At 37.6% G+C, this 26,618-nt stretch overlaps 1 protein-coding gene across 1 annotated transcript; it reads left to right on the top strand.

Annotated features, from left to right (window-relative positions):
- Positions 1–2,533: 2,533 nt before the first annotated feature.
- On the top strand, positions 2,534–22,778 carry LOC134801581 (acetylcholine receptor subunit alpha). The gene is made up of 12 exons (XM_063774200.1): positions 2,534–2,622; positions 11,974–12,180; positions 13,365–13,496; positions 14,482–14,631; positions 15,749–15,942; positions 16,641–16,747; positions 16,890–17,021; positions 17,577–17,682; positions 18,186–18,381; positions 20,612–20,758; positions 21,811–21,971; positions 22,545–22,778. Exons 1-12 carry the CDS (start codon positions 2,535–2,537, stop codon positions 22,746–22,748), a joined length of 1,824 nt encoding a protein of 607 aa, XP_063630270.1. The 5' UTR covers position 2,534; the 3' UTR covers positions 22,749–22,778.
- Positions 22,779–26,618: the final 3,840 nt, after the last annotated feature.

Below are 26,618 nucleotides of genomic sequence, written 5' to 3'. Positions count from 1 at the left end.
CACCTGTTTATTGGAAGTCGATATTCAATACAAACTTGTCGTGAACTGCTGTGGAAGTTCTGCTAATTTAAACTTTCTTGCTAATGGATACTATCCTTTTACAGAGTAAATTAACTACAGGAAATGTTTGTTGGTTAATTAATCATTTATAATAAGTTACTAAAACCAGGCGTGGCTCACTTCGCGATTTCGTCGCGTCGCTACAATATTAATGTACTTACTAAAATACTAATTGTACTTCCGTAAAACGATAGATAATGCGTGAGATGCGCTTAAACCCTCACAGTGCTCGCGAATCATTCTCAAGTAAACCAAAAAGCGTACCAATGTTTTGTGTGCTCTCTCACTCAAAAGCATACTTATAAGTGTGCGAGCGTGCGCAATGATGGAATCAAATCAGTATTATATTTTAACTCTTCTGAATACGCTCTGTTTGAGCGATACAATTATATTGTAAATTGAGGAATGAGGACATTATCATATTGGTACGTACTTTGATATATTATTCAAATGCTAAAAGCTTGTTCTAGTATAATGCGCTTTGCATGCTTAAATGGGCATTTTAGTAATTATCAATTATTAAATTGTGCTAGTTAAGATGTTTAATAGAGATTTTTTTTGTTCAACTTACAAAATTTGGTTGAGGGAAGATTGACGACTTCTACGCGAAGCCGTGGGCAGCAACTAGCCTATCATAAAATAAATGACTAGCCCCCTTTTATGGTAACATTCCATTTCTAACCGCAGCTGCACTACCGGTACTGAACGCGTCGCTGTCATTGTCAATTTCCATAGTAAAATTGACAGTAATGCAGTTTCCGGTTCGAGCGCCATCTTGATGGTCACGCGTCGTGATCAATTGCTTTGTTTTTTGCTCATTAATATTGTTTAAAGTGTAATATCGATTATACAGTAAACTAATGTGGTAGTGTGCAGTGAATGGAGAATTAATCTTGAAGCACGTTTAACCATCATTTTGGAGTCTACGGCCGGTTGTCCACGTGTTCCTTGTAAAGCCCGCTATCGCTTTACAAGAGCTAAATCACCGTACACTGTCTTGTACTAACCGTACAATTTCAATCGTATTACCCTGCTACTACGACCTTGACACTGGCGAAATAGTCCCAATGGGCTGAAGCCATAATTTTAAAAGAATGAATGACAGTAATGCAGCAGCGGTTAGAAATGGACTGTTACCCTTACATAAAACTTTACGGGCCTGATTTAGTTAAATACATAAGTCAAAGTGACAGATTATTAGCTAATTGAGTTTTGTAGCGCGTTTATGAATAAGGGGGTAGGTAATATAAGACATGTTTTAGATACCTTGCTTTTTAATTAAACCAGCTGTAAATTGTAGTTTATGTGGCTGTTTATTGAAGGCATAAAAATACGGTCGTGGGTTTATGAAACGAGCTGAAAGCGAGTTTCATAAAAATATCACACCAGTGTTTTAATGCCTAATTGTGTACAGAACTTACATACTTACTCCACTTTATCGACATAATATTACAGTCTCTCTATGATGTGTTCAAAGCCGCATGTTACGACCGTCATTGCGACATTTGATCAAACTGCAATTGACATACCATTTCGAATAAAACTTTATCTCAGCTGATATATTCCTTTGTTTTTCAGAGATGTTAGAAATTTTAATGGCGTTATTAATACGCAATAATAACAAGGAACTGTGTTCTAACAAAAAAGTTTATCATTATATGATGGCCATAATTTGCGATTTTTAACGCATTATACATGGTGTATAAACTGTATAATATGTGTGTAGGTAAAATAAATAAAGGTAAAAAATAATACGTACCTAAATAAATTGAATTACAATGAGCGAAAGTTAACCCTCCCGGTGAGCATTTTATAAGCGGCAACCAGCAGACGGTTATCGGCGTCCGGCGCGATAGTGCGCCATTTCCTCTTTGATTGTCAGAGCAGCGAGACCACTATAACAAATTCAAGTATAAAATGTTGTATGCTTGAATACTTATGGAAATATTAAGCCTGAGAGCGTTTTCACATTCTCCGAAATCCGATATCGGACGTGTCGTGACACAAGGCCAATTGTTTTCTTGTTGATATTTTTTCGTCACATTTCGGTGAAATTTGGAGGAGAGTTCTCAATTCTGTACAATAAAAGCGCATTTTTACGGTATGTCCTAAATGCTTCCTCTAAGTAGGTAACGAAAACGTATGTTATTTTCGTAACTCAACGGAAAATTGCATATTATTTCGGAACAATTTAAGATTTAGAATTATCCCACCCAGAATTAAGGATGATTGACTAACGCGAGTCATCCTTAAAGGAGCTCTTCAAACCAGTAAAATGTTATACAAATATAACGTAAAAAAACGCTCAAAAAATTAAAATTGTGCCCTATATTTGACTCGTTCACTTATCACCCAGCTACCTTAACGCGCACACAAAGTTTATGCGAGTAGTGTGCGTGTCTCCCACTTCCTTCATAATCACTAACTTTATTTTTATTATTATCACTAACTTTACTTTTAGTGCCGTTTTAACTATGGATTGGTTACGTTTGCTGTTTTGTGCGGTTTTAGTGCAATTGTGTGCGGCTGGCAATGAAACTAGAAGTACTTTTACTTACGAAAGTAAGTTTCTTTCTTATTTTTAAGTAGCTTTCTGTTTGGCACGTGGAAAAAGTTAAGGGCTTTAATGGGGGGGCGTGTGGACAAATTTAGAACGTTTCCGCGTATTCCTGCTACCTAAATGTGTCTGGATGAGATCGCTTTTTAGAAATAAGGCCCGATCGTTCTTTACTTGAAGCTTGCAAGTATTGCAGCGCGGCAATACTGCCGACTGCATTGCTGCCGCAAATGTCAATATCGTATATTAAACTTTCGTGAGACATATTTTAAACTGTTTAGACGATAAGGGTTTCACTCACTTGAATTTTTAGTCGCTATTGGCGAAATATGCCAAAACAATGAGGACCCGAAACATGTCGCCAATAGCGATTAAAAATTCAAGTGAGTGAAACCCTTGTCGTCTAAACAGTTTAATGTTAATATCTATGTTTCTGCAAGATTTTTTCATTTGCTGCAGTAATATCGCACTGCATTACTGGTGTAGTCATATGTAGATGATACTTAAGAGCCAACAGGAGTGGTCATTCCTCCATACAAACGTAGTCCTCGTTTTCCTCCGTGGTTTTTGAAGCTAGAGTAATGATTTTTTCAACACAGATTAATATTGTCAATATCTGTGTCGGACCGTTTTGCTTTTTTTGATATTTTTGTTTTTTAAGGCGCTAGAGCCCTTCAAAAACGGCCAAAATGGCCTAATAGACTATGCCGCAATGAGAGGCGTGGTATTCAAAACTGATATCAATTAGCCAAAAAAGCAAAACGGTCCGACACAGATAATTTCATAATCATTTAGATTTCCAAATTTGGTTACGATTGGTTAAGTTTTGGGGGAGGAAAAAGAGGACTACGAAACCTCGATTTTTGTCATTTTTACGCAGGATTTTTCGCCTCAGCTGCAGTTGTCCCTATCGCACTAATTTTAGGGGCGGAGTCAAGTTTCTAAATACGTACACAGCCAGAAAAGTGATGGGCAATAGTCGACATTTAATGTCGATAATCTAGTGATGTAAGAAGTTATCGATAAACCGTCTTGTGTGAAAATATCTAGATCCTAAGATACAAGGGGTTTTGGGTTGAGAGTAGGGAACACATTTTTGTAGTTATGATATACAATCTATTATGAACTTTTTGATTCTAATATTTCAAATTAGAAATCAAAATCAAAAATATTTTATTGCATGGTTAAAATGGGTTAACAAAATTTTTAGGTACCTACAGGCACGCTTCGTAATTGTCGAGCAATTTAGGGTCCTAGCTGAATTGGTTGTTCCATACTTACTCGTGCTCTATGGAATGTCCAATTTAGCTAGAACCCTAAATGGCTCAACAATCACGCAGCGTGACAGTACAAATGATTCATGTTCTGGTATATCCTGCCCTACAATGGCGTTAATATTTGGTTGTCATGTCTATACTTCGTTTTTAAGCATTATTGAAAAAAAAAATAGTAAATACTAATATTAACCACTAAGTACATAACTATTACAAAAAAAGCTAAATAATTATACGATTGCATGCTTAAAAAAGACACGTCACCTTCACTCTAATGCTAAACAAACGAAGAATAAGAACTAACAGCGATAAGACCGCCTGTTGCTACCTTTATCTACATTGTAAATCGGTTTTAGAGTTCCGTACCCAAAGGGTAAAACACGGGACCCTATTACTAAGATTCCGCTGTCCGTCCGTCCGTCTGTCACCAGGCTGTATCTCACGAACCGTGATAGCTAGACAGTTGAAATTTTCACAGATGATTTATTTCTGTTGCCGCTATAACAACAAATACTAAAAACAGGATAAAATAAAAATTTTAGTGGGGCCTCCCATACAACAAACGTGATTTTTGACCGAAGTTAAGCAACGTCGGGCGGGGTCAGTACTTGGATGGGTGACCGTTTTTATAAATAATGGTACGGAACCCTTCGTGTGCGAGTCCGACTTGCACTTCGCCGGTTTTTTTTAAATTTGTTTTTATGTTTGTGGTGTAATAAAGAATATTTTAGAGTCAGACCAAGAAAAGTCTACAGCAATTTTGATAGCACACGCAGTGCAAGTGTTATTTATATGTCATAATTTCATAGAAGCGACGTTTGAAATAATACTTGCACTGCGTGTTCTATCAAAATCGCTATAGATTTTTCTTGGCCTAACTCTACTTTAAATTACAAAGTAAGGCCTAAATTATAAAATAAGGCCCATCAATGTTTTTTTTTTTGTGTTTATTAAACTTGATATTTTGTCTATAGTATTAGCGGACATGGCCTCAAAATTTAAACCCGCTTAAGAATCGGGCCTTATTTCGTGCATTATATACAATACTACCCATTTTTGTGTAGTCATTATTTATACTATAGAAGCATTGTTTGAGTAGCCAATTATTTAAACAGTATTTTTTTAAAGGGCAACGGTGGCAATATTTTAAGGTCTGGATAATAAGATACAGATCTTAATAAGGATATCAATGTAAGTGAATGTTACCATGACTACCAAACAAACAAATGTGATAGAATTTGCCAGCTGGCATTGTAACATTCAGACAGTTACCTATGTACCTAATCTGAAATATGAATAAATTAGTAATATTTTAAACTGGAAAGTAAACCGAATTTTGGCCTTTTGCTGGACACAATCACAATAGTAATTTGTTTTACAAGAGGGCAAAGTTTATCGCCACCGGTTGATGCATTTGCAGCACCAATGGTAGAAAATGCAAGCTCATCATCAACTGCATAATCGACGTTTGATATGACTATTGAATCCGAGCTTTTTGATCATGAATCATGATAAACAAAATTTTAGAAGGTCGCAGAATAGTGGATTTAAAATATTTATTTTCTGTGATCTCAAATATCAGGCACGATCATACAAATTGTACATTTGCTGATCTTGCCTTTGTCATTGAAAGACGTAAGGGTTTACACAGAGAATATATATTTAAGTGTAATATGTGGAAAAAAAAGGAAACGTTACACTCTGAAGACCCAAAAAGAAAATGTTAGTAAATACTGCTCCTCCCCATGGTTACTTGGTTCCTTATTCAACCTACCTGAAATTAAACGAGTAGGTTAGTAAATTATATCATTTTACATTATAAAGTTAAATGTTTAGGTATCTCAATCACTTACTCACTGGTGGACATGGACGCAAAATTTTTGCCCATCTACTTATACTATCTTATAAAAAATGAAATTTTGGAAGTTAGCACGCTTAAAGTTCGTTTTTTTTTGCATTAAGGTAACAGATTTTGACATGTCTTATTAAAAATTACCATTGAAAAATAAGTCATAGCAAATATGTTAGAATTATAAATCATATTAATCATATTAATGAGCAAGAGCACCCTAAACCGGCGAGCGTGTATGAGGAATGTTATGAATGTGAAGGAAGCGAAAGTGGTATGTCAGGATCGTAGCAAGTGGAAATCCGTGGTCTCTGCCTACCCCTCCGGGAAATAGGCGTGATTGTATGTATGTATGTATGTATGTATTAATCATATACTTTTTTATATTCTTTTGCTTTCATAAGTAATATAAACAAATTTTTGAAAGCGTTTTTCAATAATTATTAATAAAAAGACACGTCATGATTGTTTACCTTCTTTCTAATGCTAAAAAATAACGAACTATAATAACCGGGCCTTATTTGGTACAGAACCTTGATTTGATAGGTACATCGGATATTCTGGGCCCCTGAGTTTGTTACGTAAAGGACAAAATGGTGACATGTGGTTAGAGCTGATACTGTTAAACTAGTGGTTCTGTGCGCTAAGTATAAAAAATAAGCTTCAGCGAACTCATTAAGCCTAGAAAAAACCCTACACCCTACTGCCACTTAAGTCAGTCTTCAGTCTTTGAATCAATTTCCGTAGTAGTACTACTACTACTAAGGTACTAGGAGGTAATAAGGCCTATAGTAGGTATAATAAGGCCTACCTGAAAAATAATGTTCTTACAACAGTGTAACCGTGTTAGTTATTTGAGTAACATATATGTAAAGTGATACAATTAAAAGCTAACAGCAAACCAGTACATAAATTATATCTTATGTACTTCTTATGAATTACACTCTTATAAAGGTTTCGGCTAATTACGCTTAATTACTTGAATAAAGGTAGATGAATTGCGTGCGGTCCAATAGGTAACCACAACTCACGGAGTCCAAAACAATAAGCTGATCAGCAAAGTCAAGTAAACAAAGCCAAGTCACAGTAGTAGAAAGATTATCGAGTTCCGTAAACGTAAGCCGGGTCAAAAAATTCAATCGCAACACAGTAAGTAATAAGTGAACGCCTCGTGGCAGTAACGCACGAAAAATAACATTGCAAATTGTCGGCAATGAGGCGCGCGCGGGTGCAAGCGTACGCATCTGTGTGCGTGCATTACACACACAAATACAGTCTCTCACGCCCCGTCAGAGCGACGGGTATATTCAGCTTGAAATCTCAAAATTGACTTTTAGCTCAGCTCCCGTTTCGTCTTAACAACTTTTACTATGGGGCCAACCCCGAAATCGCAAAAAAAATCTGCTGTCTCATACATTTCGGTGATTGAGAGTCATTATGTTTTCTATAGAACAGGTGATTTTATTTTCGCGATTTCGGGATTGGCCCCATAGTAAAAGTTTTAATAACAAAACTTCCGTGAGAGACAGATATATTAAATATATGTCGGGGCGTGACTCCAGAAGGACGTATTGCAGCGTTACAGTTCATAGTTTTAGACGCCTGTATACAATTGATTAGCAATGTTTGGCTACTAGCAATGTTTTCTGTTTGGAAGTTGTAACGAAATGCATAACGTAGAGAGTAACGCCGTCTATTGGCGTATTGTTGAACTAAGATGACAGGTAGAAGGCTTTGGAACGTCAAGAGATTTCTCTTGGGTGAAGGTAGGCACGAGTCGGCATTTTTGTCGTTATGTTGGTAGACTGGTCAAGCAGGTTGACCAACTTGACGTTGAGGCGGGAGGACTGGAGCAGCGAGGCTCCGCCGCTGGTGGGCAGTGTTGATCGGACCGCGGATCTTTATTTTGATTTCTTATGTTTCATTGGAAGCTTACTTTTGTGAAATATAGAAAGGATGTGTTGTTTTGAAAGGATGTGATCTTTTAATTTACAACAAATCACTGGGAAGTAATACATTGAGGTACTATGCCCACTGCTGTCGCCCGTGCCTCCGTCATATATTAAGAACATGTTGAGCGTTTATTCGAAAATACGTGAGTTTCATAGTAAAAGTTGTTTAGTACGAATATGACCTACATTTAAACCCCTCAGTATGGTCAGAGAACTCAGAGATAATAATTTCATTCTGTATAAAATGTCCATCAAAGTCTATAAGCTTAAAACGTTCCCTTTAAATCTAATAATAATAATAAATGAGCTCCTTAAACTCGAGTTCAACCAATGTCCATTAACTAGAGCCTATAACTAGAGCAAATTGATTCATTCCAGTTACGGAAAGATTTCTGAACTTCGAGTCGATTCTGATATAACAATTTGATATGCAACAAAAAATAAAATCATCTTAGATATTTACATCTTCTTCTTGATAGCCCTTTTCAATCTTTGAGATGTAGGCCTCCTTCAATTTTAGCCATTCTGATCTATTTTGTGCCCTTTGTACCCATTTTGATCCAGCTGTTCTTTTGATGTCGTCATACCAACGCATCTTTGATTTTCCTACTGGGCATGACTCTCCCCAAGGTCTCCACTCTACCAGCCTCTTACACCACGAGCCGTCTTTCCGGGCGACATGTCCAGCCCACTCCCACTTCAGTTTCGCCATTCGTCTGGTTACATCGGTGACTTTGCTATGTTCCCGAAGCCACTTGTTTGTTTTCCTGTCCCTAAGTGACATTCCTACCATTCTTCTTTCCATCGCTCTTTGGGCTACTTGTAATCTGTGCAAGATTTCTTTTGTAAAGACCCAAGTTTCCGCTCCGTACTTTATAACTGGTAGGACACACTGGTCAAATATGCGAGCCTTTTGTAGTGCTGCGAGGTTCATTTCAAAGGCGAATTTTAAGTAGGAGACGTTGGAGTACGCTGCCCATGCTAGTCTCTGCCGTCGCGCTATCTCATTGTCCTGGTTTTCCTTACCCATGACAATCTCCTGTCCCAGATACACATACTTACTGACTTTTTCAACTACAACTTGGCCAACAGTAATTACAGTGTTTACGCTCATGGTTTCTGCGACGTTTGTCATGGTTTTTGATATTTACATATGTATATATAATTATATTTTTGATTTGTGTTTTAATTAGTCGCACTAATATACTACTATTAAAATTATAAACTGAAAGAGATGACATAAAAAAAGAAAAATAGGGGGCAGGCCCTACGTGACAGAGGCCGGATTTAGTCGAGGCTGGCTGGACTTCCGTCTTCAGCTTACCGTGCCAGACCTCTGGGCTACCCGGGTACACGGCCGTACCTAGAAAAAAACAACGGGTTGCACTCCGGGCGTGCCGGCAGAAGTGAAAACTCAATGACATTGTAACTCAAAATATTAATAACAGCGCCATCTAGTGCAAAATGGCTGCAGCACTATGTATAATAGAGGTTAACGCCATCTAGCGTTATTTCGTCGTATTACTTGAAACCCCTAAGTACATCACTGTGAGTACTAGAGTTATTTTAGTACCAGTTTGAGGGAAACTCACTAGATGTCATTTAAATCAAAAAAGAAAAACTCAATGACATTGTAACAGTGTCCGTCACACGTGACGTCACGTCTTACGAATCTTACCTGTCGCAATTTTAACATTTTTTCCCCATCACAAAAAGTGCTCAGCGCCACTAAAGAAGTTTTCACTTCAAAAAACCGCAAGTATCACAACCAACTAGACTAGGGGGCCGAGTGTGGTCACCCAGACCAGGCCATCGGACACATAGTGCTGGAATGGCCCCTCACAAAATATATGGGCCATGTGAACGACTTCAATATCCTGCCGGAAGAAGCGGCTGATTACCTGAGTAGGGCGAAATTTAAATTTTAAGTTAGTATTAAATATTTTCTCTTAAAGTTTTTTATCCAGTGGCATGTAACGAAGCAATGCGATAAATAAATAGGAACCATCAGAAACCATATCAAATTATTGAAAACAGAATCGACCTCAAAAGATTCCAGAACTTGTCAGCCGTTACGCTGAATGATTAAATAGATCCGGCTCGAAGGACCATTTGGCCGTTAAATATTTAAACTAGGAACGGTTTCACAAACTTGAGCGCTTTTAAATATTAAAATTAAATTTTGGGTTTAAAATAACTTGAGGTTGTGGGTGATTATATGATTTGGGACATACATTTCAGAGGGCCTGCCGTGATCTTCGAAAATCGAAATTTATTTATCTGCCTCCCTACCACTCTTGCATTATGGCTAGACAGTTGAAATTTTCACAGATGATGTAGGTACTTCTGTTGCCGCTATAACAACAAATACTAAAAAGTACGGAACCCCCGGTGGGCGACTCCGACTCGCACTTGTCCGGTTTTTTAAACCTTATTCAGCCCAGAACGAGGAGCTCTACAAACCTACCATTTCATCAAAATCTGACAAAATAAGTACAAAAAATAAAAATCGGCCCAGATAACCTTTCAAAACTACATTTTTGTGAAACCGGGCCCAGTCTTTCCACGGAACTTCATAGGAATTATTACTAGCCGAAGTTTAAAATACAAGTTTAATGATTTAAAGTTCCGATTCCGTTGCTCGCTTCAATTTTAATAACTTTGGATACTTTTGGTGTTTAACAAGTAGGTAATTAATAAATTGGGTACTTAGTGAATTTAGAATTTGAACGTTTTAGGAGGTAGCGGCTCTATTAGGAAATTGGAAACAAGGCATTAAAGGCCCGATTAGAACATTAAGGCCCACTTGCACCATTCCACTAACCTGAAGTTAACCGGTTAAACCTGGAGTTGCCATGGTTACCCGTACAATTTGACACTAGGTTAACGGTTTAAACGCTTAACCCCGGGTTAGTGGAATGGTGCAAGTGGGCCTAAGATACGTTAAATATTCAAAACAAGAACGTCACTTTTGACACTGACATATCTAATTCATATCGTATTTAGACGTAATGTTTGACGTACGAGTATCTTAAAGTTCCAATCGGGCAGTATGTATCAGTTGCAATTAGTTAAAATTGGACAATGATAGAAAGTCTTCCTTTTTTAAAAGAATCAAAGCTTTTTCATAACAATTTAACAATTTAATTAAAGGTTTTTCCTAGTAGATTGTTGTTAGACTTTTTCTAGACGATAGACAATTTATGAATTTGAAATCATATAGAAATAAATGAGCTTAGACCGGTCACTTCACACATCAGTGTTCTGATAAATAATAAGTTGTATGGGAGGTACCTACGTTAAAACGAATTATGAATAAATTTTAAAATCGTTTAAAACTTGATACTTTTAAGCTTAAATTTAATCTTGTTACAGATAAGTTATCGCAAAGCTTGCTTAAAACTTATTATAAATGGGGTTCTATAATTTATACCTATTCTATGTAGTTATGTATGTCTATAGAGTGATCACTGTAAGCTCATTTCTTAATGCTCATATGTAACATTCTATTCCAACATTTTTAGTGTTCCGTACAAAACTTTGCTCACGGAACACTTAGGTAATGGGACCACTACTTCCGAGCCGTTAATCATAATAATTTAAATTTAACGACAGGTATTTAAAAAAGGGGGCCGCTATTTACTGTATTTTGTATTTAAGTACCTTTTGAATACATCAAACTAGTTTTTATGTTGCTGGATTCGTCAATCTATGCGTCCAAAGTTAAATTAAAACGGCCGTTTTTGTTTTGAGTTCATAGATCGACGAATCCAGCAACATAAAAACTAGTTTGATGTATTCAAAAGGTACTTAAATACAAAATACAGTACGTAGCGGCCCCCTTATGTTAATATTTTTCGTGAAATTTAAAATATTTAAATAAGTAATCACGATTATTAAGTACTGGCGCTAGTGCACTGAGAGAAAAAGGATAACAAAAACACACTTAATAGAATTACAAAAATAAACTTAATCCGGGGATAAGGAGAGTCAACTAATAGGAACAAATTGACTTTTGCAATTTCTATTAGTTCTTGCAATTTCTATTATCTGTTTGTTGAAATTAGATTTAGGATTACTGAGCTGTTTGTAGAAATAAAGAAACTTTACAGAAATAGTGAAACGTCCATAATTATTACTAAACTTCATTTTTTTCCCCCAGTACAGAACTGTTTTTTAATTCCTGGTGATGATTTTTCTCTCAGTGTGTGCACGTTGATGGGCTCTTAAGTCTTGAAAATGCCATCGGTTAAATGTTTTATTTATTTTTTTTATTTTTAGTGGTGGCAAAATGCAAAGAGCACATATGTAAACACGGCTACAAGTACGAGACGTTCTACAAAATCGACGCCGAGGACCGTGAACACGTGATATCTGACGCCAGTGTGGCGCTGGAGATGCACATAGCCATACTGGCGGCTAATAATGGGCATATTCTGCTTTCTACTAAAGCTAATCCTACTGTGACGGATCCGGTATATGAAATCGGTGAGTCACCATCAAAAACCCGATATAAATAAATAAAAAGTGATTTCCTCGATTTAAAGCTAGTTTTCTTAAATGGCATAGTAATAAACACAATTTCACTAAGTGGTTACACCAATTATGTAGTTTTAACGATGTTTCGGGATAGGTAAAAGATAGGTGCGACGATCAGTGAGTGCTCGGACACTCGAAAAAGGTTGTACTTTGCTGTCTTGTTGCACAAATATCTATCATCGATGGTGCGATCATGAGTGATTGCTTTGGACTGAAAATAAAGTCGTAGTTTGCTAAAATATTTCAGTTATTTATTGTAAAAGAAGCAAAACGTTCTACAAGTGTAGTTCGCTTGAACTAACAACTGGCCTCTTGTGTACAAACTGCCTAACCTAATATATATAATTAGCTATTACCGGAGTTCACGAGTTATCAAATTAGATTGCATAGTTACACATGGGGTCATTATTGAACTCTAGTCAGACTTCTATAATTATTTATTTAAACTTTATTGCACAATAAAAATAAGTACAAATGGCGGACTTAATGCCTTAAGGCATTCTCTACCAGTCAACCATTAGGGCAAAACGGAAATTCTCGAATGTGGGTGCAGTGAGAAAAATAATTCAGAAAACAACTATTACTTAAGCAGTTTTGCTAATCCAGTTATTAGTTCGTAGCTCGTGCCTTAAAAATGAACACTCGAAAAATATCTAACTCTGCTCTCTGGTTGCATACATATCAGTTATATACTCTGCTTAGTTAAACAAACTAACAACTGGCCACTTGTGTACAAACTGCCGAACAGCTATTACCGGAGTTCGCGAGTTATCAAATTAGGCTGCGATAGCTCCAACGGGACTCCAGACTAATTTGCGTGATTGTTGTTTAGACCTCGGATTTAGATGGCGGATGATAATAGTTATTTACGATACAAGTAAACACCGAAGTGAGCGTTTTAAATCGACACGAGTTGCGAATTACCTATTCGTCGCACGTGTATCGTACAAAGTTTTACAGTACATGTATACGGCCCTTTAAATTTTTGACGTAGTTACGGACATACACAGATCATATAGACATCTAAATATTGTAGGTAATTATTAACTCTTGACGTTAATGTAATGAAATGCTTTTCAAATTCCCTATACAAGGTTAGTAAGATGGTGGCCATACATTTTATTAATTTACAGTTGTTGGAGGAGGAAGTAACAAGTTCACAGAGCTGCGAAGGAACTTGAGACGCAACGGGAAGATCTCGAAGCCGACAGTCGGTATACTCTCCGCGATAGAATTCAGGCCTTTCTTCATCAGAATTACTACAGGTAACTTCATAATATAGAGGTCCGCCCTGGGGTCTAGCCTAGCCAATCTAGCCATACCAAGATGACAAACGTTGATGGCCATAATCAAGTGACTTTTCGTAGCATCTGTCATCACAGTACATTTTTAGGGTTCCGTATCCAAAGGGTAAAAACGGGACTCCGCTGTCCGTCTGTCAATCTGTCCGTCTGTCTATCACCAGGCTGTATCTCATGAACCGTGATAGCTAGACAGTTGAGATTTTCACAGATGATGTATTTCTGTTGCTTCTATAACAACTTATTGTCCCTTTAGAGCGTGTCACATATTTTTGCGGCCTTCGAAGAGAAACATATTATTGTAGGTGACTGACTGTACAGCATAAGGTACGTATGCTATTGTTATTGAACTTTCAGACAATATATTATGCCTGTTGATCAAATAAAAAAATACTAAAAACAAAATAAAATAAATATTTAAGTGGGGCTCCCATACAACAACCGTGATTTTTTTGCCGTTTTTTGGCATGGTACGGAACCCTTCGTGCGCGAGTCCGTCTCAGACTTGGCCGGTTTTTATTTCGTTTGACGTTTGTCGATTTATTTTTTCATCTATTTCAGTCCGCGGTGCACTTACAAGTTTAAAATTTAATCGTGGCGCCCTAACTTTAGCTAGGCTATTCGAAATAGATACCTATTACTCCTATTAGGTACCATGGTGAGGAGGATTGCCTCACGGCGCTCCTCGTTAATTTTTATGACTCCGGGCCCGGGCCGAGGCGTCAGACATGTCATTTTCTATGAAGGCTGATCGGTGATCATGTGGTGCTTTCCATAGAAAACGAAGCGCCGGAAGCCCCGGTCCGGCCCCGGCCCGGTCTAGCGTAAGTCATCCTTTACTGTCTACGGTACACCAAGGCGCCGGGCTGCGCACAGTGGGAACCCCTGTCCTATAATATCAAATAAGATTTTTTTTAAAGCACCATTTCAACAAGGACATGTATTTCAGATGGCGCTGTACAATTTGGTAAAGAAGGGGAGGAGCCCCTCTTGGACTATCGCGACAATAACCATCTCGCTATTCGGTACTTCAGCTTCGCTGCTTGGAACGGAGTCGAAGCTAAATTCTGCTACGATTGTCCACCTAAAGGAACGAATAGTAAGTATATGGTGGCGTTCTACAAAACACACCTGTTACTTACTTTATATACACGCAAATGGCATGATCTCTTCTCATTCGCGTTTTAAAATTTTTGAACGCGCTTCTGTCATGGGCTCCCTGAAAGTGATTTGTTGGGCAAGTGTATGTAGTATCTGTCTGAAGTATTGCGAGGCGATGGATGGTAGTGGTATTTTATAAAACTGTTTTTGTAAAGTGTTGTGTACCGTAACGTATAAGTTCACTCTAAATTGTACAGTGATTTGGTTTATACTGTCAGACTGTATAAATTTTGTTTGCATAAATAAAATAAAATAAACTTAAATGATTAGGGGCCACCTTCTCTTCGGGCATGACCATTATGGATGGCTCACGCTAGAACGTTTCGGATTCGGGCCGAGGCGACTGACATTTCGTTCTCTATAGATAGCATCACGTGATCACTCATCCGTCATAGAAAACGGAGTGTTGGACGCTTTGGCCCGGACCCGGACCGTTCTAGCGTGGGTCATCCTTAAAGGATCCTTCATCCTTGATGGATGACTTAGCCGTGACGACTGGAGTAAAAGAGGAAGGCAGACGTGGTTATATAATGTGGTACTAGTGCTCGACATGTTAATGCCCAATAGATGACACCCTACTGTCACCTCTATTGACAATGACTTAAGTTTCAAGATGACATGTACTGGGACCGCGTCGAGCACCAGTAGTACCACCACCATAAACTGAAAATCATAATTAGATTCCAAAAAAAGTAAGACAATGTTGCCACTTTTTACTAGCGCGTCTTGTATTTATGTAAAAATAAGTAAATAAAAGTATTTTTCTAAATCGTAGGAGTAAAATTACCAATAAATAAATTATCTTAGCGTGTTTATTTGTAAAAAGGAATTTACTATTTTACAAACAAATTATTGCAGTGGCAATATTGTCTTACTTTTTTTGGAATCTAATTATGATTTTCAGTTTAGTTGAGCGGTAGAAGGTATGTATCTTATAAATCTGTCGATGAGCCTAATCATATTTATTTTTACTTATAACCTGTCCATAATTATCTTACCAGCCGCCGCATATATACGTAAGTGGCAGATCTATAATTTGTGTTACAATCCCCTAGGTTCCACAACAAATTCCGAAGCCGTGGATCCCCTAATGTCAAACGCAGACAAACTCAAGGCTGCACTTCTTCAAGACCGCGCCCCGCACCTCCCGCCCGCGTCCCCCGTCACAATAAGGCTCGGCTTTAAGATTACCAGCCTTAAGTACAGCCCGTTCACTTCCAAGATGGTTACCGGAGTCGCTATAGTAGCGGTAAGATTTGTTATTGCAGGTTGGACTTCAAAAGTTCATATCTCTATATAATAAGGTTCGGCCTCAAGGCATTCAGACCAAATCAAGGCTGGACTTCTTTAAGAATTCGCCCCGCGACTCCCGCCAGCAGCCTCCGTCACAATAAGGCTGAGTTTTAAAATAACCAGCCTTATTATTAATGGGCGGACGACGGATGCAATATACATCAAAATCATGTTGTCTTATTTACCTAAACCAATTTTAGATTTTAATTACGTATATCGTTTGACATGATTTTGACGTATGTATATTGCATCCGTCGTCCGCCTATTACTTATTTATTATACAGCCCGTTCACTTCCAAGTTATCGGAGTCGCTACAGTGGCGGTAAGTCCTGACATAGACTAGGAATCCTCTAGACCGAGTTTAGAGCAATTATTTCATGCAACCGATGATGCCAAAAATGCGGGGGTGCGCGGGACGAGGAGGTGAGCGAAGTCCCGTGCCGTGATTGGTCCGTTCAAACGACGAACGAGTTCACGGACGCAACACAAAGACACTTTCGACTCGAACATGGAGTAAAATTACCGTATGCGTGGCAGAGGGGGTAGCGCGACTATGCTAAGTCTGGAGGACATTTCACAGAAGCCTTGACCTATTATATAGTGGGTCATTTATAGTAAGCTAGTTACTATCGTGGCTATCGCACTTGTTCCAGAGTTGGGTGGACGACAGCATGGCTTGGAATCCAGATAAGTTCAACAATATCACCAAGTTGACCTTCAGCGACGGACAAATTTGGCGCCCCACGTTTTTCCTTTTCAAGTAAGTATTATTATGCACCGAGTCTCAAAATATAACTTTAAAGGCTGATGTCTGTTAAGAAAAATTCCCAAAATAATCTTTTGTTTTCTATAAAAATTAAATAGCACACTTTTTCGCGCTAATGTCAGAAATGTCATTTCAGTTCTGAAGACCAAGGCTCCGTGGATATTGACAACCCAGGTCCCATCACGATGGTGAACAGCGGTGAAGCGACTTACTACTTCCAAACTCATCTCACCAGCTGGTGCTTTAATTACGCCAAAACTACCAACAAGTAAGAATCTTTTTTACACGTTATAGCCTTGTTACCCTAATATCCTCTCTTTCTCTTTTGCAAGCCGATTGGTGCGCATATCTTGCTTAGGCCAACAACAGTCGTAAGTACCCATAGTAATAATAGTACTACCTACTTACAATTTTAACCATATTCAATCGGAAGAGTTTCATTTCTTTTGTTTCGTTCGATTTTAAGACAAAGGAAATTCAATCATATTGTTTACACTTTTTCTTGTATAGTGGACCTAAGGTGGATATCCTGAATATCCTGATCCTTTATGACGTCCCACCGGCATCTCCAGGGCTTTCCCCTTTCACTCTCATCCTTTCCTGTCTGTGAGCCGTGCTACTTCGAGGCACCTGAGAAGCTGGGGACGTAATCAAACTTTTGAGAGAACTTCTAACAAATAAAAACCATTATACTCGGTATCTATATCCTAATTGAAGGAAAAATATCTTCAGTTAAGTATTACCTATATCATAGTGTATTCTAGAAACTTGTAGATGCAGACGCCCCATTGCTATGACTGCATGATTGTTCTATCATTTCCAGCTGGCCTCACGACGACTATCATTGCTCCATAGTCATCGCTCCATGGGAGCCGCACGAGAAAATCACCCTGGAGCAAATCAGTCATGCGGATGAGAAGATGGCTATTGTAAGTACTTTTAGAGCCCTTCATGTCAAGAGTCTTTAAAACAATGGCTTGCTAGCCAAATTCAGCCCGTGAGCCTGTTAATTTGATTCGCGAAAATAACCCGGCTTCTTACAGTCTATTTTGCGAAAAGAAACCAAAAGCGACCGCATCATTCGATTTAAAAAAGTTTTAAATTCACTTCCTAATATGAACTGAGTTCTTCAGGGTGTTAGTCTAAAGGTATACCTCTTTGGGTGTAATAGGACTTTCCCAAGAATATCCATAACAACCGATCGCGCGCTACCTTTATCGGTCCACCTTATTAAGGACATTCTGTCCTTATTATTCGCAGCCCAACTCGTTCTAACCAATAAAAGTACGCTCGATATGTACGGGCAAAGGATACCATCATGGGATGAAATTCCTCCAGCTCGCTTATTCAAATGCCAAGAGAAATTCCTTATAGTTTTAATACCGCGTTCTCTCACCAGAAAGCCAATAATTTTAAGTCTAGCTCTAAAAAGTTCGCAGAAAGCAACAAAGTCATCCCCAACGAATGGAGCATCGAATGGAAGCAAGGCGTGGTGGAACCGTCCGCATGGCACACCATCTTCACGGCGAATGACAACGACACCAACCAGAGCGACCGGTTTCTGGTCAACATTGCGCTGAGGAGGAGGGCTACAGCGTTCAATGTTGTGTTTTATACGCCCTTACTAGGTAAGAAGTAACTTGAGTCTTCCTTCCTTCCTTCCTTTCTTATAACTGGACAACGATAACGACACCAATCAGAGCGACCGCTTTCTGGTCAACATTGCGCTGAGGAGGAAGGCGTTCAATGTTGTGTTTTATACCTACACCATTGCAGGGTAAGTCAGTGAGAATTTCAAATTTACTAATCGAAGATTTCCGTTTGCAGACTGCAGTATTGTTCAGCTACCTTAACTGACTTTGGTGGTCCCCTTGAATGCTAATTGCACGCTCGGCTCGGAGCTTACGTTGCTTGGCCCCCGGTTAAGCCCATCATCTTCCTCACGTTGTCCCGGCATTTTGACACGGCTCATGGGAGGGAGCCTGGGTCCGCTTGGCAACTCATCCCATGAATTGGCGTAGGCATAAGTTTTTACGAAAGCGACAGCAATCTGACCTTCCAACCCAGAGGGTAAACTAGGCCTTATTGGGATTAGTCCGGTTTCTTCACGATGTTTTCCTTAACCGAAAAGCGTCTGGTAAATATCAAATGTCCCGGGTTAAACCCAACTATACAAATGAAACTATACAAATGAAACTATACAGAGCGGCTTGGAGAGCACTGGTGAAAAGTGCGCACATTCGTCACGTCCCTTAGCCACGAAGATACAAGTAAGAAGAAGAAGATGAAACTATAAACTGAATATGTGACGTCCCACGGTCAAAGGTACCTTATGGCGGGTATGGAGTTATGCATACCCCAGTAATCTACAATAAATAAGCTATCGATAACACAAAAGATCAACCTTCTAGGTTGCGTAGTTACAGAGATATGATTTTTTGAAAATAATGTTGTGAAATTAGCAACTTTACGATAGAGAAGTTTTAAGTTTAGCCGCCTAAAAAACTATGTTCCTGAAGTAAGTTACATAGTTGACTACAAATAATAATACCTTATATATGTGAGATTAAAAAAATATTGCGACTTGTTCTGTAATGCAAATAGAAACTTTTGATATCGACTGATTTATGTGTATACTAGCCAATCTCTTGAAAATAAAGTTTTATTTCATTTTCACGATTGATTGCAATGAGCTCTCAAGATTTAAATTCTATCTATTAGAAAACGACACTGACAGACAGTTTAAGCAAAAAACAATACCGATTTAGAGGTGAAAATGTATTTTCTGACTTTTTCATATAAAATCACAAAATTGAATATTTTTACTTTTAATGTGACACACAATCAATTTTTCTGAGCACATATGAAAGAAATTCTGTCATTCAAATGAAATAAATCCTAAAACCCCAACTAAATACTATATTTAACCCCTTATGCCACTTTAAACTTACATAACAATAACAGTATTTGCTCCATACATTTACGAAAAGGTACCTTATGGAAATAAATCTAATAATACATCACTACAAAATATCAATCATATTACAGTTTATCTTTTATGAATAGAAAATATTAATTTACATTAAACTGCCCCAAATTTAATTAGTTCTTCGTCATAATAATCTTAAAAAAGACCAATAATTTGTATGTAATGAAAAGGTACCTTGTGATTAAGTTACATGATGAGGCATGATGATGATGGAACAGTTAGGATAAACTAATAATATTTTGGGGTTAAGATGGTATAAATCGTCTATTTCTTATCAATAATATATTTCGGTTGCTATTGAAGATAAGCGGCATTGAGGTTCAATGACCTCAGATATTCCATAAGGTAATGCGTCGGGTATTGGCATTTTTCAGCAAACCAATGGCTGATTTACGGCATGCGACCAAACCAAATGAAGATTATTCTAGTTAAGAAAGACTTGACGAGAGTAACTTTGGTATAATAGCAGGCTACTTGGATTTGTGATGTCGGTCTATGTACGGTTATAATATTTGCGAGGCGCCCCAACCAGAACTGAAATTATCAAATTAGTTTTGCAGAATGCTAATACAGTTCTCTACCAAACTTCTTTTCCCGTATTGACTAGTTTTTTTGGGAATTTTCAATCTTTTTTCCATAAGGTACCTTTTCTACTAAACTCTGAGACGACATTACTAGGCTTATAACTAACTTATAACAAAAATAAAAACAGGTAAACAAACGTTACGCATTAAGGTTTCAGATCACACAATAAAAAAAAATTGAGCATTTTTTCACCTCTTTACAAAACATTTCATATCTCCGAAACTAGAAACCCTCATAAGGTACCTTTTCCCGTGGAACGTCACATATAAACATTTTTGTTCCAGTCCTCGTGTTGTTCGTGCTCATGTCGTTCTGGAGTGAGCCCCTGCAGATGTCCCGTGTGTGGTTCTACGCTGGTTCTACCGTCGTCATATGTGTTGGGCTATGCTACGTCGACTATCTCGTGCCTATACACACAGTGCCTACTATACGTGAGTGTTAAATAATGTATATTAGACCAGAATAGGCTAAACGTAGCTGTCAAACTTGGCTTCTGGAGCCTCTTCAAATTTTATCAAGACCCTTAAAACTAGAACTACCTAGTTCAACGTTCGTCATACATATACTATCTGTGGAGCAATGCTTTCTCCACTGTACGTGAATAATTAAGAGCCAACGGGAGTGGTCATTTCTCCATACAAACGTACTCCTCGTTTTCCTCCGTGGTTTTTGAAGCTAGAGCAATGATTTTTTCAACACAGATTAATATTGTCAATATCTGTGTCGGACAGTTTTGCTTTTTTTGATATTTTTGTTTTTTAAGGCGCTAGAGCCCTTCAAAAATGGCCAAAATGGCCTAATTGACTATGCCGCAATGAGAGGCGTGGCATTCAAAACTGATATCAATTAGCCAAAAAAGCAAAACGGTCCGACACAGATAATTTCATAATCATTTAGATTTCCAAATTTGGTTACGATTGGTTAAGTTTTGGAGGAGGAAACAGAGGAGTACGATACCTCGATTTTTGAGATTTTTACGCAGGATTTTTCGCCTTGTCCTTATCGCACTACTTTTAGGTGCCGCTTCCGTTAGCGAGACGGGTATATTTACCTAAAATATTTAAAACTTAGCTCCTGTTTCGTCTTAAGGCTATATTATGCAACAAGCCTCTCTCCGTAGCCACGTGCCATTGTGGATCGGATTGTATGGAGAAAGTGTAAAAACTCACTTTTTTACTTAGGCATTTCACATGGAGACATTTGGCTCATAAAATATGTTTCTGGAGTATAATTCTACATGTAGGTAGTAGGTACTTACTTATAGTTTCGCAAGCCATTTCCGTCAGTAGAAAAAGGCGGCAAATTTGAAAAATGTAGAATCAAACTAACCCGATCTTCCATAAAAAAAATCGCGCTTTTTTTTTTCTACCGTCATAGTGGGTTTTCCAGTATGTATTTAAATTTCTTTCTATATTCATAATATTCATATTTCTAATATTCTATATCCATAATAATTGTTACTACTTCAGGTTTTTCTTTTCAGTGGTCCTGTACATAACGGTGATGGGAGGTGTTCTACTAGCGCTATTGCTGCAGGTTCTACTGATGACTCCAACGGCGGAACGTCTCTGCCAGACCCACTCAGTGCAATCGCTTCTCCGTTCCAGCATGTTTAGGATTTTGTTCTTCTTGCCTCCTGTTAAGGTGAGTTGTAACTCCAATTGATCTAAGTGATGACAAGAGGTACAGGTTCCAGGTAATCACGGTTCATATCCCGGTCGATATAAGTGTAGAGATACAATTTCTACGGACGACCCCAAAAGCAGAAGCTCTGTTAGACCTACTATGTGCAATCTTCGTTCTAGGGTGGTTAGATACTCCTGTGGTTGTTTAGAAAACAGGATGCTTCCACATATTTTACATGAGTAAATGACAACCATAAGGATGCACTGCCATGCACATATTATACTCACATGCTTCAAAATTAGTAAATCTCTTGTCTTCGGCCAAGAATGTTTAAGGTTTTTTTATTGCCTACTGTCCCATTAAATTTAGAATCAATTTCAGTGGCTTTTAGGTAACATAAATGGAAAGGATCATCTACAGGTTTTATATTTGATGAATATTATAATCAGATTGTCGCTTAAGAAAAGTGCTCTTTTTATTTTTTTGCGTTTTAATTTGACATCCTAATATTTACTCGTCATCGTAACGACACTCAACTCAGGTGAAATGCTTGATCATTTACCCAATCAGAATTAAAACTTTCTTTTACAGAGCGCTGAAAACTATGACAGAATAAACGAGGCATACTCCGGTGAGGAAGACGAGGTTACGCCTCCCAGAAACGGAAACATTCCAGAGATGGAGACGGAGACGCCAACGCCGAGCGAGAGAGACGAGGTCGCAGCGGCTTTGGACTGGTTCCTGTTTCTAGTTTACTCTCTAGTTATAGCTGTTATGCTGGCTATGCATTTTTAAAATTAGAACGCTAATGATCTTCAAAATCTTACATCATGCATTAGGATAAAGTTTAAATTGACCTTGATGTCAGTATTTAGCAAGAAGATAGGGTACGTGAGCCACCTAAGGACGCACCAGAGAGTGGATCAGCTACACTTTAAAAATTGCCTACTCCATAGCACACAGTCGCTGTGGCCGAAATCAGTCAGGAGAGCATCATCATTATCATTATCATTATCATCATCATCATCATCATCATCATCATCATCATCATCATCATCATCATCATCATCATCATCATCATCATCATCATCATCATCATCATCATCATCATCATCATCATCATCATATCACCATCATCATCAACAACAACATCATCAATATCATCATCATCATCATCAACAACATCATCATCATCATGATGTATGAGTGACGCAATAGTTTGATCTTAATGTAGGTTTTTTATAATAAAACTATGTCTAATGTCTCTTTTTTTCCCTTAATACTTTGCAATTCAATTTAATTTGATAGCCTACCGTAATAAATAAAGTAAGTTTGTCCTCCTAATTGTATTGGATTGTATTTTCATGAAGGCAACTTAACCTTCCTATTCAAAGAGAAAACTAAGCCCTATTGTTCTTGAAATTTATGCTTCAAGAAACCTACAAGGATTGTAAGTCAAAACTGCGGTCTAATGATTATGCCGACACAGTTCTAGAGATCCTCGTCTAGTAATATTTTTTATTGAATATAAGTTATCTTCAATAGAGTCTGTTCGTAAAGAGAAGAGTCGTGGAATCGTGGAACCTTTGGGCGGTTGGGCCTTATACATTCCATGACTCTTCTCTTTCCGCACAAACTCTACAATGGATCACCTTAAAAGCAGAACCATCTATAAAGGTACTAAATTATATTTTTTACAGCTATAAAACCTTTTAAAAAAATATTTTCGATGCTTGTATAATTTATATAAAATAATGAAAAGCCGACAAACCATACCTAACCTTTGTCACACATATTTGTCTTAAGCTCTTAAGCCAGATTATTCCGGCAGGATTAAGAGACGGAATTTTCGTGTGGATTAACTGGAATCTAATACAAGCTCGCGAGTGGAGGCTCACTTAAATTGGGGAAAAGCGGGCTGCTTGATATATTGTGGATGTCTTGTGCGCTAGAAATGGCTTATTTTAATGCATAAAAGATGACTCACGTTAGACCGGGCCGTGTCCGGGCCGGAGCTTCCGGCGCTTACTTTTATATGACATGACAGGCGATCACGTGATGCTTTCAATAGAAAACGATGCGCCGGAAGCTCCGGGTAGGACACGGTCTAACGTGAGTCATCCTTAATAGGTACCTACCTACCTACAAGATGTAGTGCATAATTATTTTCCATCGTATTTTCACGGAAACTTACGAACGTGTCCTGCTATTTCAGTCAGTCTCGGTACAAAAAGTACTGACATTGACTGAACTAGTATGACAAAATTACGAACGTTTTCGAGAAAATACGATGGAAAACAATTATGCACTACATCTGTACTCCTAATTTGTTGAAAATTTAGATTCTGGATTAAAGGATCCGTTGTTATGTCTATTTTTGGATGGGACTTTGAACACCGCGTCAACGTCAACGTTTTGGAAACTCAAAATTTCATACAAAATGACACTTAACGCAAACGCGTACGTCACGTCAGCAAGTCATACTATCGAATGAAAACACTAGGGGTACAGTATTGGGTAAAGTTGAAATTCAACATCTTATAGCTGGGCAAGTTTTTCGAACTACACGCACTTGGTCTTGTTTATCAACTTGAACGTTTTGCACACTAGAAAAGAACAAAAATCTAGATGAACTCAGAATTATGAACCTCCTTTTTTAAACACATAGAATTAAATACAATTGGCATTTCCAGTGATAATAAGTAAAGTAGATCTGTGTGTGAACAATTTTCACCGCTTAACGAACCAATCACTTTTCTTTGATGTGTATGTGCCCTCCTGTCGCTTTTCACATGCAAATTCCATTTTTGATCGATTTGTGCAAAAAATTAAGCATTTTTGATCAGCGCTATAAAACGCTTTTTAAAAATGGAAAGAAGTGCGATTGGTTTGCCTCTATTTTTATTTCAGCTTCGGAGAAAATTGGACGTGTTACCTTTCGGTCCTACAAATACTTCAAGTGTGATTATAGGTTTTATGTCCAACGAAGTTCAGTATGAAAGGGCGACCTACGCAGAATATATTTTAACATTTCATGTGGGTAACTACATTTTTTTCGTGATTGTTTTTTGACAGTACTTGGGATGGTTTCATTTGCTTGATTATTTATGTTAGTATGAGTTAATTAGTAGCTAGTAGAGTTGTTTCGAGGGAACCTTTTTACTTAATTTTTTTTAAAGAACTTATCTAGTTATTCTAGTTACTAAACTAAAGTCTTACTTATTGTAACTGAATAATTTAAAAAAACGAGAATGTTTTAATTTCTTCACACGATTTTGTTAACCTAACGGCTTGCTGCATACGTTGGTCAGTAGGTACCAAAGAGAATACCTAGATAGTATAGAGGGGTCCTGTCATAGTAAATTTTGTAGTCACAGTAAATTTACTGCCATCTATGGACACACGACTAAAACACAAAATGAAAAACCTATAAAATTATCAAAAAAATGTATACATATGGATAAATGATTTTATTATTTTTATATCATTTTGACCCATGTTCATTCACTGATATCTATGTGTTAAAATTGTTAAATAAGAAACGGTGTCGTCACGCCATCTAGCCGAGCAAAGGCCAAAGGTGTGTGCGCCATCTACTCGAGAATGACTTTTTCTTGATTTCCGAGGCACTTTTTTCCTTAGACTTTATTCATCTTATACGAAGTTACATATGTCTTTGGTAGGTACCTATTGTTAATTGCGTAAGTTACCTAAGAGCAGATTACTTTTCAATAAAAAAAAAATTATAAATAAATAAATTTTCAATGAGTCGGTAATCGATTCTAAAATTCATGTATAATATATCACTTGTTGCGTATGCCATACAATCCAAGGAAAAACTAAAAACTCGCCATCAACAGATGGGTTTTCCGTCAGCCCCAATCCTTTTATAAACGAGCGGGTATCGAAAACACGTCTGCTCAGTTTGTTCAAGTTTGGGTTGCTATGTACAAATAAATGTTTGAAGTTCTGTCAAAATTCTTGATGTTATTTCTTTTATAAACCTCGCGTTTTGTACACATATTTAATTACACTTTAACGGTTAGCTGCAATTTCTTTGTCAACCCCGAACATTTGTTTAAACTAATTTCGGGTAATTTAGTGATATTTTATTTATATCTCCGCTGACATTTGCTGGGACGTCAGTCTTTCCGTGACCACAGCTGGTGCAACTCAGCTGAAACGTCGGAATTTAAGGTAAAAACAATGAAATTATATCGCGGTAGACCCGTTTGTGTAATTAAATGTTCATTTCTTATGTTTTTAAGGTGCTGGCCTCGTCGTTGATCATAGCCATGTTTGTCTTAAAAGTTCATGGCTACATTCAACATCAAGTAGCGATAGAAATAGACAGCTAAAATAGCCAAATAAAATAACAATTTGGAACACACATTAAATTTGTTAGTTTCATTACTGTAACAAAGATGTGTTCCGATATATTTGACCACTTCGGCTGTCCCAATCTAATAGAGGTTGGCTGTTACATTTTTTAATTACATAATTACCAAAACGTCCGCTTACATGTTGATAAATAGCTATCGTAAATTTTGTGGCAATTTAGGTGCAACAATAATGCCTTGAATTTATCTGTACTGTATACTCGTACATTAATTTACATTATTAATCCTAAATAACAGTAATATGAAACATAATTGGTCATAGGTA

This window comes from Cydia splendana, chromosome 2 (assembly GCF_910591565.1).
Source record: "Cydia splendana chromosome 2, ilCydSple1.2, whole genome shotgun sequence".
Taxonomy (NCBI): domain Eukaryota; kingdom Metazoa; phylum Arthropoda; class Insecta; order Lepidoptera; family Tortricidae; genus Cydia; species Cydia splendana.
Note: the sequence above shows the minus strand (reverse complement) of the source record. Positions and strands in the feature narration are given on the sequence as shown.

Bases quoted from the DNA above. Each gene is read 5' to 3' on its own strand.
- LOC134801581 (XM_063774200.1), top strand. From the start codon at position 2,535: ATGGATTGGTTACGTTTGCTGTTTTGTGCGGTTTTAGTGCAATTGTGT. The intron at 15,943-16,640 runs GTAAGATTTGTT...CACTTGTTCCAG, and splicing joins CCGGAGTCGCTATAGTAGCG to AGTTGGGTGGACGACAGCAT. The intron at 16,748-16,889 runs GTAAGTATTATT...ATGTCATTTCAG, and splicing joins CCCACGTTTTTCCTTTTCAA to TTCTGAAGACCAAGGCTCCG.